Below are 18,210 nucleotides of genomic sequence, written 5' to 3'. Positions count from 1 at the left end.
CAAAAGTTATACTTAAATCCAAACTGGTTCTCAAGCAAATTAGTAAGATTGTCTCACCCAATGTTCAAGAAAGGCCTTTTTCCCTTTATTCAGATTACAACCTCTCACTTTCAGTTATTTGAAAAGGAAATAATCTCCCAAATGTCACTATTTCTAAAACAAGCCATAGAAAGTTGGTTGCAATTTCAATTTAATCCTCCAGAAACGACAGAACAAATAATGCAACAAATATTGTGGTTAAATTCAAATATACTAATTGACAAAAAACCTTTATTTTTTGACAGAATGTTTAAAAAAGGTATAATCTTCGTAAATGATATCATCGGTAGGACTGGTGGAGTTATGTCGCACATGCAGCTAACAAACACATATGGAAATGTCTGCTCTACCCAAAATTACAACCAAATAATTTCAGCCTTACCGCAAAAGTGGAAGAGGAAAGAGGAAAGGGGGAGAAAGTAAGGAACTTGTCTGTCGGCCTTGCATTAAAGAACATAATTGGTTAAGGACATTTATTTATTTTTAATTCACAATCTGTAGAAGCAATGAGAATAGAAAAGTGCAGAACTTTTGTAAAACATCACAGTACGGTTGAAATATATATGGAAAATAGAAATCCTATATGGATGGTGTTAAGAGATAGATGGGAGGTATTGAATAGAGTTGAAGGATGGGACTAATAACAAATAACAACAAATAATAACAAAGATATCTAATAATGTAAGCATACTGTGTCCATAATAAGTATATAGGTTGTATGTTGGGAGCTTTTGGGAAAGAGCACAGTTAGAAAGGTATGGTATATAGAAGCAAACCGGATGGACATCATGAAAATGATCGGAGAGGTTGAGAGTAGAAGAAGTTCAGGAGCAAAAATAAATAAAAATAAAAATTATATATATATATATATATATATATATATATATATATATATATATATATATATATATATATATATATATATATATATATATATATATATATATATAAAATAGAATTATTGTAAAATTAACTCTGTCCATAAGGTGTAGATAGTAATTATAGACCGGAAGTAGAGGCCTGGGCATTGTTGTTCACTAATTTAGTAGGGAAAGGATGGTGGGGTTGAAAAGTAATAATGGGGAGTATATATATAAAAACTAGAAAAAAAACATGGGGGATTGGAAGTGATGCAGACAATTACATTGATAGAAGATACAATCTATCTGCAATATTAAGCTGATCCATTCCCCCCCCCCAAAAAAATAATAATAATAATAATAATAAGATTTAAAAAAATAAATAAAAAAAATGAAAAATAAAAATGTCTTAGAGCTACTATTCAAGGAATATGCTCCTAAGTATTTTCTTGGCTCGGAATGGCACTTCCAAAAAGTGCTGTGTTTCCTCCCTGTTTTTGTTTCAGACTTGAAAACAAGCAGCGGGACGGCAGGTCAGATCCACTCAGCATTGGTGGAGGATGATTCTCTCCACTGGGCTGTAATGTTTTTACTGTTATTAAACTTTTTACTGTGGATGTTTAGCGAGTCTGCTCTATAGAATGATATCTACTGTAGGTTACCAATGACTGCAGAATTGTGGAGATGACATCATACACTAGATAAGAGTGTTACAGGGTGCCAACAATTGTGCTCCACCAGAGGGTTTTACTATGGTTGAACATCTGTAAAATGCTCTCAGAGAGTAGCCCACTAGCCATGACTGACATGAGGTCAGAGAGACCAGGACAGTCACATCATCCCCTTCCGACCTCCTCTTGTCACGTCTGCTCCCGCTCCCCCTCCCTGGTGCTCGAGGGCGCCAGGCTGCCCAACATTACGCATACCTGTCACCATCGTTACGCGCATCAGCGCTCATTGGACTCACCTGAACTCCTTCCCTTTGTTTATATATATTATTATTATTTTTTTTGGGGGGGGGGTAGATCAGCTTAATATTGCAGATAGATTGTAACTTCCATCAATGTAATTGTCTGCATCACTTCCAATCCCCCGTTTTTTATATATATACTCCCCTTTATTACTTTTCAACTCCGCCATCCTTTCCCTACTTGGGGTAAATTAGTGAACAACAATGCTTAGGCCTCTACTTCCAGCTTATACTTACTATCTACATTTTATGGACACAGTCAATTTTACAATAATTATATTTTATTTGTTTTTGCTCCTGAACTTCTTCTACTCTCAACCTCTCCGATCATTTTCATGATGTCCATCCGGTTTGCTTCTATATGCCATATCTTTCTAACTGTGCTCTTTCCCAAAAGCTCCCAACATACAACCTATATACTTATTATGGACACAGTATGCTTACATTATTAGTTATCTTGTTATTATTTGTTGTTATTTGTTATTAGTCCCATCCTTCAACTCCATTCAACACCTCCCATCTATCTCTTAACACCATCCATATAGGATTTCTATTTGCCATATATATTTCAACTGTACTGTGATGTTTTACAAAAGTTCTGAACCTTTCTATTCTCATTGCTTCTACAGATTGTGAATTAAAAATAAAAAAAATTGCTAAAAGTATTATTATATTATTGATCGATTGACTATGACTTTTCAGATCACCCAGTAATGCTATCTGCAAGGTTAGCTCCAAGTAAATATTGCAATTCTTTAGCCATTCCTGGACCTGTCCAAAAACAAGCTACAAATGGACAGAACCAAAACAAATGATCTAATGATTCTGTCTCTTCACAGCAAAATCTGCAGAGCTGGGAAGATTGTATCCCCCATATAAATAACATTCTATTGGTAGCAAGAATTTTATATAATAATTTAAATTGAAAGATTCTAATTTTTGAATCCGGTGTCGTTTTGCGTGTCAGTTCATAAACACTATGCCATGGGATCGGTACGTCAAAAATCTCTTCCCAACTATTTTGCAATCTATATGGGACGGCTGTCAATCCTTTGGTCCTTAAATGAAACTGATATACTTTTTTATTTATCACAGTTTTCCTTAACCAATTATGTTCTTTAATGCAAGGCCGACAGACAAGTTCCTTACTTTCTCCCCCTTCCACTTTCCTCTTCCATTTTTGCGGTAAGGCTGCAATTATTTGGTTGTAATTTTGGGTAGAGCAGACATTTCCATATGTTTTTGTTAGCTGCATGTGCGACATAACTCCACCAGTCCTACCGATGATATCATTTAAGAAGATTATACCTTTTTTAAACATTTTGTCAAGAAATAAAGGGTTTTTGTCAATTAGTATATTTGAATTTAACAACAATATTTGTTGCATTTGTTGAACTCCTTCCCTTTGTTAATTACCTCCCCTATTTCTGTCTGTTCCTCTGTTTGATCCCTATGTCAGCATTGATGTTGTTTCGTTTCCCCTGTCCAGACGCTGTCCGTGTTTTGTTCCATGTTTTTATTTATTAAATCATCACCCTGTACTTGCATCCCGTCTCCCAGCGTCTGTCGAACCGAGATCGTTACAGAATGCAGACACACAAAATTGGAAGCATCAGGAAGTTTTTGGTTTTGTTTTGTTTTTGCTGGGGTTGGTGACGTCGGGTCCGGGTGCCGCGGCCGAAGGAACTGGGGGTGCCTCAGCTGGCTCGTCGGGCTTCCACGCCTTAGCTGGCTCGAGAGGTTTCCTTGCCTCGGTTGGCTCGGCAGGCTCCCATCCCACGTCACGCCTCAGCCGGCTTGTCAGGCTCCCACGCCTCAGCCGGGTCGTCAGGCTCCCACGCCTCAGCCGGCTCGTCAGGCTCCCACGCCTCAGCCGGCTCGTCAGGCTCCCACGCCTCAGCCGGCTCGTCAGGCTCCCACGCCTCAGCCGGCCCGTCAGGCTCGACAGGTTCCCGTGCCTCGGCCGGCTCGAGAGGCTCAAGCAGTGTGTCAAGAAGCAGTGCAGCTTGGCAGAGTTGTGTTTTGGAAGACGCATGGCTCTCGACCTTGCAGCGACGGGACAAGACTGTAACTACCAATTGGGGAGAAAAAGGGGTAAAAATTATCCTCAAAAAACAAGAACAACAACTGCAAAATAAGCTAAATGTATGACTCCCTAGAAGATCATAGATATAGCATATTGTATGTAGCCAGGTTCCGCACTTCTTTATTTTTTACCCCCCAATTTCGTGATATCCAATTGGTAGTTACGATCTTGTCTCATCGCTGCAACTCCCCTACGGACTCGTGAGAGGCGAAGGTCGAGAGCCATGCGTCCTCCGAAACACGACTCTGCCAAGCCGCACTGCTTCTTGACACACTGCTCGCTTAACCCGGAAGCCAGCCGTACCAATGTGTCAGAGGAAACACCGTTCAACTGACAATCGAAGTCAGCTTGCAGGTGCCCGGCCCGCCACAAGGTGTTGCTAGAGCACGATGAGACAAGGAAATCCCGGCCGGCCAAACCCTCCCCTATCCCGGACGACGCTGGGGGATTGTTGTTCGCCGCCCCATGGGTCTCCCAGTCACAGCCGGCTGTGACACAGCCTGGGATCAAACCCGAGGCTGTAGTGGCACCTCAACACTGCGATGCAGTGCCTTAGACCGCTGCGCCACTCGGGAGGCCAAGGTTCTGCACTTTTGAGAAATACACATTAAAAGACTCAAGGCAAACAATTTAACTTAACTGTCACTAGCATGTGCTTTCAGGGTACTGTAAGAATTCAATCTGGATTGTGGTGTACACTTTTTTAACTGTAGTAAATACTACTGTTTTGAATTTGCATATATACCCTACCCATTCCCCTCCCCCACATCTCAATTTGTGCCACCCATAAGAGAGAAACTTACATGCTAAGTATAGATCATATATTGTGTCCATACAGATTATAAGAAAGAGCAGAAGCTCTAAACTATCCGTTCAGACCCTAGTCCTAACTACCTACAGGTTATGGAAAATGTTCTCTTTTAGTATATCTCCAATAGTTTTCCTCAAGGACAGCACCGTCATAGGGTACCACCTTTCCAACAAGTCAGTTCGTCAAATTTCTGCCCTGCTAGAGCTGCCCCGGTCAACTGTAAGTGCTGTTATTGTGAAGTGTCTAGGAGCAACAACGGCTCAGCCGCGAAGTGGTAGGCCACACAAGCTCACAGAACGGGACCGTTGGGAGCTTAATGAAATGGGTTTCCATGGCCGAGCAGCCGCACACAAGCCTAATATCACCATGCGCAATGACAAGCGTTGAATGGAGTGTAAAGCTCGCCGCCATTAGACTCTGGAGCAGTGGAAACGCATTCTCTGGAGTAATGATTCACGCTTCACCATCTGGCAGTCCAACGGACGAATCTGGGTTTGGCGGATGCCAGGAAAACGCTACCTGCCCAAATGCATAGTGCCAACTGTAAAGTTTGGTGGAGGAGGAATAATGGTCTGGAGCGGTTTTTCATGGTTCGGGCTAGGCCCCTTATTTCCAGTGAAGGGAAATCTTAACGCTACAGCATACAATGACATTCCAGACAATTCTGTGCTTCCAACTTTGTGTTAAAAGTTTGGGGAAGGCCCTTTCTTATTTCAGCATGACAATGCCCCTGTGCACAAAGCAAGATCCATACAGAAATGATTTGTCAAGATCGGTATGGAAGAACTTGACAGGCCTGCACAGAGCCCTGACCTCAACCCCATTTAACACCTTTGGGATGAATTGGAACGCCGACTGCGAGCCAGGCCTAATCACCCAACATCAGTGCCCAACCTCACTAATGCACTTGTGGCTGAAAGGAAGCATGAGGTGGGGCTCTGACATTAGTGCTGATACCCCTGTCCACCTTGACTAAAGAAGGGGCTATTTTTAGAGAGGTGACATGGTAGGAGGTTTCTCAGAGGTAGACGTCCATTATTCATTAACGCTGTGCGTGTCAGCGCTGTGTACTGCACTCTCTCTCTCTTTCACTGTCTGTGTGTTCAGCTCTACCAGAGAGGTTAGGGCTCTGCTGCCGCAGCCCCTGTTCTCAATCACTCTTCTATAGTGCTCTGCACCCTCCATAGGCACATGTCCATCTCTGTGTTTCCATGGATGTTTAAATTATTCATGGCAGGGCCATTACTGGGAACGCTCGTCCCCCTTTATGCTCCATCCCTGAAAACCCATCAGGACGAGACAGGTGATCCATGCAGGACATTTGCCGGAATTCCTCTGCGGTGGAGTGAAAGTGCCCAGGTTCCTGAACACTGGTATGAATCACTATGGGTGACAGTTGGGTTAATTATTTAAGACCTCACTAGAGGTCATACCATTCTGTTAATGTGTGTGATTTCAGGCTCTCAGTCAGCACCACAATGAAATAAAGTCCTGTTGTGATCCTTATCAATGTTGGTGTTGTCATTACACTCTATGGAGAGCTGACGATGGGTGAATGTTTTCGACGGGAATCACTGTGCTTCTCAGTGTTACCAGTGCCAAATCTGTTTTTAATGGCATCTCAACCGGGGAATTGTGTTTACTGTGTGAAGTGAATGGCCTCGAGCATGGTGGAGCATTGTAAGAGCAGGGAGTTTGTTTGTATTTTTTACACTTACCAATGTCTGGACACAGACTTAAATCGCTGTCAAAACTATCTGGCATGCTCTGGTGGTTACAGAAAATGACTCCTTTGAGCCACCGTCCACTTTCACTAGCTGATAACAATGCTACAGTATTTTTCTCTAGTCAGTCAGCTCAGGAATCACAATAGTTGAACTCTGTCCCCCCCCACCCCCATTGACAGTGCTGCGCTAGCGACTATTTATCTAAATCCTAGAAATCAATTACACCACTGTAGGTGCCAGGGTGAGGGATTGGAGTTTTAATGTTCTCCTTACTCCCGGGGTATCGGCACGCGCCTCTCCTGGCATTGAGGCTTTTGGATTAAGCAAAGTTGACAATTTCACAACTTAACATATCTTGGGTATTAGCGGTCGCACGTTCCTACTACATGATGAGTTCTATTTTGTGCATTAAACTGACAGTGGCTGAAATTCCTCCATGTTCTCTTTTCAGACTTCATCAATGTCCTCATCTCCTCTGCCCAGTCAAGTGCCCCTTCACAATAATCATTCACTTTGTAAAGTGTGGTCTTATACTGTAAATAGATACAGCAGAGTACTTTTTTTAGAAGGGACTTTCACTAGAACTGTTTGAAAGGACAACTTGATAAGCCATTGGAATAAGCCAATCAAATGATCATCTGATCTGACATTTACTGTGATCCCTGTATAGATCTACTGTATGTCCATCCTGAACACAAACTTGTGACCAATGCTTTTCTTCATGTGGGTCTACTGTATGTTTGCGATATTGTACTGTATCTGTGACTGAAATTATTTTCAAGGGGATAATTGCTGATCATAATGTCAATTTATTTTATTTTACTTGATATCATCTTTAAGGATACCTACTGGGCACACACTGGTTGAGTCAACGTTGTTTACAAATAATTTCAATGAAATTACGTTGTACCAACATGGAATAGGCGTCTGTGCCCAGTGGGTAGTTGCTTTTAATGGCAATATTTGCTGACAAAATTAAATTCCGCTTATTTTACTCAATTTAGATGCTAAAGTGCCTGAGGTTGTTGTGATGCCTCCCACCACCCCTACCAAGCACTAAGTTGAACAATTGAAACGTCTGTTATAAAAAAAATAAAAAATAAATCATAATGTACAAACAAGTTTAATATCATTATAATTGAATGGTGGTGCATTGGACTATGCAGTGGCGGAGTCCTAGCATGGGTAGCAGTCTTGTTAGCCAACATTCCACTCCTTGCTACTGGCACTGGAATGTTAGCTAAAAAGACTGCTACCCAGTCTAGCAGAGTCCTGCTGGAGCCTGCGTTACATACACAAGCCAAATAACGTTCATGTATGTATCCATAAAAGTGCTCACTGTGGCACTGATGATGATGTCAATGTTTACATGTTAGTGCTGAGCGATTTAGTGCTTTTTGATGGGTTTCTTTGTTACATTTAATGCATTATGAAATAATTACATTAAAATGATGAGCTTTCCAATGGAAATTCCAAAGCCTAAAATAGTGAACATTCAATTGCCAAAACATTGAAAGTATGCCATTGTCTTTGTCATGTCCACATAGAAAAATAGGACATTACTATGAAATAAAATATTTCAGTTGTGTCCATTACTTTGTTTTACTTAACTACTTTATAATTTTTCATTCCTTAAACTCATCAATCGCTGCTCACTGCCTGGTCTCAGACTAGACATAACATAGTAAATGTAAATTCATCAAACTCTAATTAGTATGATATGTTACATTTGGTATGGTTACATAAGACATAAGGTTACTTAAGGCAAAAACTAAAGGAGGGTGATTGGTCGGGGTGGGTGTATAACGTGAACGTCTAGCAACTCAAAGGTTGCGTGTTCAAATCTCATCATGACAAGTTCAGCATTTTAGATACTTTTTTACTACTTTGCAACTACTTAGCATGTTAGTTAACCCTAACCCTTTTAGCTAACCCTTCCCCTAACCCTTTAACCTAATTCCTAACCTTAACCCCTAGCCTAGCTAACGTTAGTTCGTTTACACAGTATTGCTGTTAATAAGAACACCAGGGCAAAGTCAAATAAATATGACTAAGTTGCCTGCGGCAGGCAAGCAATCATAGCCTTTGCTGATGAAGCTATTTATACAGGTTTAGTAATAAATCATTATTTGTCCACACTGCTTCTAATGAAAAGTTCCCTCATCAGTTGGCCTCTCCTCTCCATTACAGGGCTCTGCTCTGTCAGTGAGACCCACTCAACCACAGCCACCTCATCTTAGAACTGTTGGAATGAGCTCAAGTCAGTTTAATTTATTCTGAATCTCCCTTTTGAAAATGTGTTCATCTCCATGTTCACTTATAGCAAAGCACTAAGGCTCCATCCATCACAGACATACTGCTGTTTTGTGTCACAGAGTTGATGGCCTTGAAGAAGCAGCAGACATGAACACAGGCTTTTTGACAACTTGCTGTTTCTCTTTGTGTCCATGACAAGAGGAGTTATTTGATAAAGTGTTTATCAAGGACACGCATTACAGTACATTATGTTCCCGTCTTGGACATCAGTCTGTTGCCTTGCTAAGTGTTTGTGTGTATGTCCGGGCATGTGTGTGTGTGTGTGTGTGTGTGTGTGTGTGTGTGTGTGTGCGCAACTCACAAGAAACTGTACAAGATAGAAAACAGTTTTTCAGGGGGACAAACTTCATCATGAATGAACATACAGTGAGCTACAGCATTTTGTCCCAGCAGATACATTACTGTAGGCTACACTACCATGGTATTTGTGCTATTACCACAAAATGACTATATTTTCAGAAGGAATAAGTGTTGTCCTAAAATCAGGCTTTCTATGTTGACTCAAAATATCTACTTTCCACCTTTTTCTGCCTAACCCATTTTACTGGCATTTCTATCAGGTTTGAGCTTGACCTTTTTCTGACAACCAATTTCCAAGATAGCATCTCAATGTTAGACAGGACATTCAAGTCTATGAGACCTCTCAAGATGCATCGTTTTCCACAGACCGTAAAACTTCAATTGAACGCAGAATCAAATAGCCGCTTGTCCCTTTTAATAATCTGGCATCGGCACACATTTCAGCAAATAATCGCCTTTTTCAAAAAAACGCCGGGTCTAAATGAGTTGTTTACGAGTGAACTTCAGTGAATAATGTAAAGATTGCGTAAAAGAAGATAGAGGAGAGCAACATCATTTCCATGGATGAGACAGCAGTGTGGTTTGACATAGTTGGCTCAACTACGGGGGATAGAATGCAACGAGTGAGAGAATGGTGCTGAAGCGCGAAATTGTTGGTGGATGATAGTCAGCCTAGTCTTTGCAAGTCTGATCTGCGATGGATTTGTTATTATAATGTTTATACTGGTCACATTAAACAGTGTGGTAGTCTTTTCAACATTTTATTGAGCAAAAGCTGTGTACATTAAGGAAATAGACGCCTGGCTCAAATAGAAGCCTGTCTCTAATAAGCGCCTGTTGTGTTCAGTGATTGAAGCAAATAAGTGCCTGGGCTATTAAATGAAGTTTTACGGTATATAAATAAAAATTGTAAAAATATTACTTTGAGGACAGTAGCAGTTTTAGTTAATTTAATGGGAATCGTTATCTAGCCTGATCAGTTTAGATGACTTCTGCCTTACTGAACCATATGTCTGTGTGCATGTAGCATGCTGCGTGTCTCAGTTTCTCACTGTGCTCACGTCTTTAGTAGGGCCGGGACGATACCAGTATCGCGATACTCGTAAGTATCGTGACAATGAAACAAAACACGAAGCGCAATTGACTTCTTTAGGAAAACAGCCCTAATGTTGGGAACAAACATCATTATGTTGTCATCCAGAGTCACATTTATTTACTTTCCAAACTATAGCACATAGTATTTTACATACAGCAGGTTTTTAAAGGACCAAATAGTTGATCTGCTTCGTGTTTACATTTTTGCCATGGAAAAAAGATTGCGATACTGGTATGGTCCCAGCCCTAGGAGCAGTTGCTGCTAACATGCTGCTGCCGCCTCGCAGTCTGATGACTTGGCCAGGCTGACCAGGGAATTTAGTGAGGCGATAAGACCGTGTCTGGGCTGGGCTCATTGGTCTCTGAACACTGTGTTGTTATCTCTGCATAAAGATAGCTCTGGAATGTATAAGCTCTCTAGCGCCAGCCAACTCTGTCACTGAGGAAGCCAGAGAGTGGTAGTAGGGCATGAATTCAGCAAGCTCTATGTTCTGTAGGAGCATAGGCCTCATGGGAGCAGACCACATAACCCCTCTCTCTCTCTCTCTCTCTGCTCTCAATGCCTGCTCTAAAGACCTGTTACCCCTTGACCAATAAGAGGAGGCTCAGCAGAGCATGACCGTACCACACAGGGAGGGGAAAAGAGAGAATGTTATGAGAGAAGGATGAGGGAGTGACTGAGTGGGGTAGAGTGTGATGGAGAGAGCTAAAACCATAGAGTGACTCACTAAAGTGAGAGTGGAGGGAAATGAGAGAAGAGGGAACATTTGTCATTGTATGTGCCTATTGAAGCCCCGTGCAAGAGGGGAAGGTCATGCGTCGGTCACATTCCGGTCTGTGCTAAGCTGAAGTGGACTTGGAAGAAAAGACTCAGTGGCGTTGGTTAGTTAGGGGAAATCTCCTCCTGAGCACTCCCACACCACTACACTTTTTTTCCACAGAACCTCCTTTCAGCTCCACTTGTGAGACGGGGTCATGGTTGAGCTGGCTGCCTGGGAACAGTGGCAGTCATTATGGGATCAGGACAGGAGACGTGGTGTGGTGTGGTGGAGAAAGAGTCAACAGAGAGAGTTAACACAACAGCAGAGACTTGGCGAGCAATAATGCTCTGACAGTCTCCATGAGCCTGTCATATGAGGGCTAAAATGATATGATGACTTAATGCATTTTCAAGTGCCTGGCATCTAGGTACAGCGCTCTAGTTACTACAGTAATAATGTGCTAACATGGAAATGTGGTTTTAGCTTGGCCTTTTCCAAGTCAACCACTCTTGATAAGAAAAGGTGAGTCAGAGATTTGTTATCGTGGTTAAACATGTGTACATCCAGTGGCTTTGTTCAGGTGCTGAATGTTGAAAGTATGAATGTTTATTTGCAATATAAAATAATCCAGACACCTCAAATGTTCTTTGTGACAAATGTTACCTTCAAGGTCAAAGCCTTTTCAGTTTGGGAGCTACACACATGCACGCAAACACACACACACACACACAAAGGCTCTATTGTAGTCACATATTTACTCCATAATGTACAGTTGTGTACCATGAAATATCTCTGCTAGGCATCTGAAGTGCGTCATGTTACTTCACTAAATCCTGAAGGCCTAAAGGCAAATGGCAGCTCAAAAATCTGATGCAAGTATCTTTGGCGAATAATGCTCCCTTTATTTCTTATTTATAACCATTGTTATCCCACAATGCGCTTGTTTTGAAGGAATAAAGGCTGAACTGTGTCCTCTTACCTATACTTTGATGCAAATCAGCTACGGTAACTGTAACCGTAACTATATAAATCAGGAAATAGACAATAAGGAAAGCACATTGTCAGTGAGCACATATTGTGCAGTTGATATTGACTATAGTGCAGAGGCATGTTGAAGTTTCACACGTCCTCGAAGAGAGATTGTGAGAGCTCAGTTACAGTACTAATCGATAATCAAGCCAGCAAATTGTTTTGTTATTTGCTGTTAAATTGATTTACCATGATTTCTTTCAAAGACATTCATGAAGGGATGGCGGTTAGAGCATTGAGCCAGTAACCGAAAGGTCGCTGGTTTGAATACCCAAACCGACAAGGTGAAAAATCTGTTGATGTGCCCTTGTGCAAGGCACTTAAGCCTAATTTGCTCCAGGGGCGCCGTACTACTATGACTGACCTTGTAAAACAACACAAAACAACACATTTCACTGCACCTATCTGGTGTATGTGACAATAAAACATATTTTTTTCATCCCAGGAAATGAGAGGGGTAATTAAGCCTAATGAATGCCCCTAACGACATACAGTATTACCTCTCTTTTTCTCAGTCATCCATCCTGTCTCAGTGCCTATGGTATGGTACCTTTTGTTTAGTTTTTACCATTGCTGTACCAAAATATCCATCACAACTACATCTCCTCCTGGCACTCCTGTCACAAGACAGCATGGTTTTATGAAATGGTGCAACCATGACCCTGATACCATAGTGAGAGAATGATTCAGATTTGACATTACATTGTTTTCAAATGACTACACTGCATCCATGGTGTGTCATTACAGCATCTGCAGTAATTATTATTCCACAGAGTCACACTGGCCACAAACCACCATTAGAATAGAGACACCCTCAGAAGTGACGATGAAGGAGGAGCAAAGACCATGGCTGCTGTTGTTGTTGACGGTGCTGCTAGGGCTAGCTGGATTAGTTCAGTCAAATCAGCACTGATGAGGGGGCAGTTTTCAATTCATCTCTGACTAGAAGACGTCATTCATTATCACATAGCTCTGCTATGCCCTCGTTGTGTGCTGTCCCAGACCAGCTTGTTTTTTTGACCTTGCATGGTTTCAGTGATCAGTCTCTGTTAGTTTTATCGCTTTTTCCAAGGCCAGTTCAGCTCTGCTGTAGGTGAGTGGATTAAAGAATAAAGAGAGAAGTACCCCAAGCGGGTTGCATTCATGTCAATACTTTCCACTGCCTTTGAATATCCCCGTTTAATAGGAAAAAAAGACTGCTGAACAACATCCCACAATTTTTTAACTCGCCGGATATTAATTTAATATATTTTATGCTGATCTGTTCATCCCCTCTGAGTCCAGTGTTTCCCCTATATTCACTTAGCGGTGTTTTGCCACCGCTGCAAAACAAAAATAATGTTTTTAAAATATTTATACAGTACCAGTCAAAAGTTTGGACACACCAACTCATTCAAAGGTTTCTTCTTTATTTTTACTATTTTCTACATTGTAGAATAATAGTGAAGACATCAAAACTATGAAATAACACATATGGAATCATGTAGTAACCAAAAAAGTGTTAAACAAATCAAAATATATTTTATATTTGAGATTGTTCAAGGTAGCCACCCTTTGCCTTGATGACAGCTTTGCACACTCTTGGCATTCTCTCAACCAGCTTCATGAGGTAGTCACCTGGAATGCATTTTCTTGAGGAGAACCTTGGGAGCTACCAGCATGACCTCAGTTTTATTGCTGTTGAGTTTGAGTAGATTGGGTGTCATCCAGTTTTTTATGTCCTGGAGACAGTTGATCAGAGACGGGGGAGAGAGGTGAGAGGTGTGTTTGGTGTGGATGTAAATCTGGGTGTCATCCGCATAGCAGTGGATTGAGTTAAACCTGATGTTTTTATGCTGTTAGAGATTGTAGATGTGACAATGATGTGTTTCTCTTTGTCCACTCTCTATTCCAGGGCCCTGGTATATCAGAGGAGGCGATGGTCACTGAGCCTCCCCACTCGCAGCAGCCCGGGGCACGCCACAGCTTTGTACAGGAACACTTCCAGGCACAATACAAGTGAGTTTCCTCCCCTACACACCACCTGACCCTGACCTAAACCACCTGCTAGGTATCATAGGCCCTATTTACTGGTAGAGCTGGATATATAAATGGACAGTTTGCCAGGTCTGCCCATAGCATACTGTATTCTCAATGCAATGCTAGAGAATAGCCCTATTACTATCTGCACCTTAGTCCTGCAAGCATTGATGGCATCTGAGCTGAGCTGAGTAGAATACAGTTGACTCAACCCCAGGCACCTAATGTGGAAAGTCATGGACAGCTAGGAGGACGCGGAGCAGGGCGAGTCGGATGACGACGGTGGAAATCCCTCAACATGAAGGGATCGAGGATGTCCCTCCTAGGGACCCAGCACCGTTCCTCCGGACCGTACCCCTCCCACTCCACGAGATACTGCAGGCCCCCCACCCGACGCCTCGAATCCAAGATGGACTGGACCGAGTACGCCGGTGCCCCCTCGATGTCCAGTGGACCAGCTACTACCGGCCTGAGGAGAGACACATGGAACGAGGGGTTAATACGGTAATTAGGAGGAAGCTGTAACCTATAACAAACCTCGTTCAATCTCCTCAGGACTTTAAATGGCCCCACAAACCGCCGACCCAGCTTCCGGCAGGGCAGGCGAAGGGGCAGGTTTCAGGTCGAGAGCCAGACCCGGTCCCCCGGTGCATACACCGGGGCCTCACTGCGGTGGCGGTCGGCGCTCGCCTTTTGTCGCATGCAGGCGTACATGGGCAGCGTTCCAGGTCTCTTCCGAGCGTCGAAACCACTCATCCACCGCAGGAGCCTCGATCTGGCTCTGATGCCAAGGTGCCAGGACCGGCTGATAACCTAACACACACTGAAATGGAGAAAGGTTAGTGGAGGAGTGGCGGAGTGAGTTTTGGGCCATCTCTGCCCAGGGGATAAAACCTGACCACTCCCCCGGCCAGTCCTGGCAATAGGACCGCAGAAACCTACCCACATCCTGGTTAACTCTCTCCACCTGCCCATTACTCTCGGGGTGAAAACCTGAGGTCAGGCTGATCGAGACCCCCAGACGTTCCATGAACGCCCTCCAGACCCTTGAGGTGAACTGGGGACCCCGATCCGATACAATATCCTCAGGTACCCCGTAGTGCCAGAAGACGTGTGTAAATAGGGCCTCAGCAGTTTGTAGGGCCGTAGGGAGACCTGGCATAGGAATGAGACGGCAGGACTTAGAAAACCGATCCACAACGACCAGGATCGTGGTGTTCCCTTGTGAGGGGGGAAGGTCCGTAACAAAATCCACCAATAGGTGGGACCACGGCCGTTGTGGAACGGGTAGGGGTTGTAATTTCCCTCTGGGCAGGTGTCTAGGTGCCTTACACTGGGCGCACACCGAGCAGGAGGAAACATAAACCCTCACGTCCTTGGCTAAAGTGGGCCACCAGTACTTCCCACTAAGACAGTGCACTGTCCGACCGATGCCAGGATGACCAGAGGAGGGTGACGTGTGAGCCCAATAGATCAATCGATCGCGAACCTCGAGCGGCACGTACATACGACCCTCTGGACACTGGGGGGGAGTGGGTTCGGTACGTAACGCCCGCTCGATGTCCGCGTCAACCTCCCACACCACCGGTGCCACCAGACACGACGCCGGAAGTATGGGAGTGGGCTCAATGGACCTCTCCTCTGTGTCATACAGTCGGGACAGGGCGTCTGCCTTAGCATTCTGGGAACCTGGTCTGTAAGAAAGAGTATACAAAAAACGAGTGAAGAACATGGCCCAAATTGCCTGGCGAGGGTTCAATCTCCTCGCCGCCCGGATGTCCTCCAGATTGCGGTGGTCAGTCAAAATGAGAAAAGGGTGTTTAGCCCCCTCAAGCCAATGCCTCCACACTTTCAGAGCTTTAACCACAGCTAACAGCTCCCGGTCCCCCACATCATAGTTGCGCTCCGCCGGGCTGAGCTTCTTCAAAAAGAAAGCACAGGGGCAGAGCTTTGGTGGCGTACCCGAGCGCTGAGACAGTACAGCTCCTATCCCAGCCTCGGACGCGTCCACCTCAACCTGGAATGCTAAGGAGGGATCCGGATGAGCCAGCACTGGAGCCGAGGTAAACAGGTCCTTCAGGTGACCAAAAGCCCTGTCCGCCTCAGCTGACCACTGCAGTCGCACCGGTCTCCCTAAGAGCAGCACCTCCGAGCTCCATAGGGGTAGGGTCGGAGGTCCTGGGGGATGGAATGGACGGCCCCTGATCCGGACATCCGCGGGTGGCCAACAGGTTATCCAGCCTGATTGACATATCCACCAGTTGGTCCAGGTTAAGGTTGGTGTGCCTGCAGGCCAGTTCCCGACGAACGCCCTCCCTTAAGCTGCATCGGTAGTGGTCGATAAGGGCCCTCTCATTCTATCCTGCGCTGGCAGCCAGAGTCCTAAAGTCCAGTGCAAAATCCTGTGCGCTCCTCTTCCCCTGTCTGAGGTGGAATAGACGTTCGCCCGCCGCTTTCGGGCGGTATTCGATCATCCACCGGAGGAGAGAGCGGCGGGCGAACGTCTAAACTCCTCATATCGTACAGATGCTGCGTCTATTCCTCCCCACTCGGCGTTGGCCCACTCAAGCGCTTTCCCGGACAGACAGGAGATGAGGGCGGAAACGCTCTCGTATCTCGAGGGAGCCGGGTGGATGGTTGCCAGGTATAGCTCTACCTGGAGCAGAAAACCCTGACACCCGGCAGCTGTACCGTCGTATGCCCTCGGGAGCGAGAGCCGAATCCCACTGGACCCAGGTGGTGAAAAGGTGGACAGCGGTGTAGGTGGTGGTGTAGTTGGAGGAGGTATAGGAAAACCTCCTCTCTCCCATCGCTCCATAGTATTCACCACGCGTTCCATTGCGGTGCCGAGAGCCTGGATCATGTTCGCTTGTTGTTGGACGCGTTCCTCCATCGATCCGGCTGGCATGGCTGTACCTGCTGACTCCATATTTGGTGCGTGTTTCTGTCAAGGCGTCAGTGTAATGCGGTAGGACGAAGTCATGCGCAGGACACAGAGATAATCTAAAACGTACTTTACTCGTAGGTATCTTAATGAACATACCTCCACGCAGGGAGGAACAAACCCGCTCACGTACGACAACCAAAACATGAACAAACACGCACAACACACAGTGTGAGCCAGAGGGTTATATAGGGAAGACATAATTACATGATGGGAAACAGGTGAGACCAAAACAGACAAAACAAGTAGAACATAGAAACATGGATCGGTAGCAGCTAGTACTCCGGTGACGACGAACGCCGAAGCCTGCCCGAGCAAGGAGGAGGGGCAGCCTCGGCTGAATTCGTGACATTGACTCAGATTTAGAAAAACTTTGTAGGTTGGCTAAACAAAAACGTATTGGGTAAAACTTTGTTGCCCATTCCAATATTAATGCATTTCCTTTAATTATGAACCATATGTTATACAGTTCAATGCAATTATGGTAATTTGTGTGGAAATCAGTTTCATGCTTGTCTTGGTATAAGCTGTTGGTCCATCGGTAACACTGCCTGTAATTTGGTCTATTTGGTTTTGCACCTCTCCTATATGTTCTTTACAATTATTGTACAACCAATGCAGAGTTAGGTATGGAGGATTAAATTGTAATTATCAGATACACCATGTGTAATGGAGATGTCGTTATAACTCTAAGTGAATAGGGACAGCCAAATAATGTATATGTATTAGCAGGAGAAAGAGTAACCTCATTAAATCACTGCAGACATTCCAGTAATTACTGAGCCTAGCTGGAGCATCAATACTGACAAGGCCCATGCACAGCATGCAGTAAGAAAGACTGCCCCTCCACCTAACCTTTATGTCTCCTAGGAAACTAGGGACCCCTTCAAGTGCTTTTATGGTCCTGAGTAAAATGAGTGGGGGTGTTGGGTTTTGTTGGAGGTCAAGTGAAAAACAACAGCTGTACAAATCTAATAGGCATAGATTACCTACATATTGAATATAAGTGTACACTCTTTGCTCTAGTAGCTTTCCTTCTAAGCTATGAATGATGAACCTGATTGCGTTTTCACAGTTTTATTCCTTATAACATTCCTTTCAATCAGTGTTCAGAGCCCCTCAGTGCCTGCTACAGCAGCATTGAACCCAGAGCCTTCACAAGTGTTCATTTGATCTTGGAGATAAAGCCTCCTCAGTGTTTCTATGAAACAGATGCATCTCACAGCTGTGGTCGGGAGATCACTGGAGCTGCT

General features: G+C 44.1%; 1 protein-coding gene across 1 annotated transcript in view; it reads left to right on the top strand.

Moving 5' to 3' along the window:
• The window catches only part of LOC121551062 (ubiquitin carboxyl-terminal hydrolase 43-like), a 126,374-nt gene that overhangs the window by 31,440 nt on the left and 76,724 nt on the right, over window positions 1–18,210 (top strand). Inside the window, exon 3 of the mRNA XM_045212381.1 lies at window positions 13,889–13,992. Within this exon, the coding sequence (XP_045068316.1) occupies window positions 13,889–13,992 (104 nt within the window). The remainder of the gene's footprint in view (window positions 1–13,888; window positions 13,993–18,210) is intronic.

Source organism: Coregonus clupeaformis, unplaced genomic scaffold (genome assembly GCF_020615455.1).
Source record: "Coregonus clupeaformis isolate EN_2021a unplaced genomic scaffold, ASM2061545v1 scaf0010, whole genome shotgun sequence".
In the NCBI taxonomy this organism is placed as follows: Eukaryota; Metazoa; Chordata; class Actinopteri; order Salmoniformes; family Salmonidae; genus Coregonus; species Coregonus clupeaformis.
This window is presented reverse-complemented; position numbering and strand designations above follow the sequence as displayed.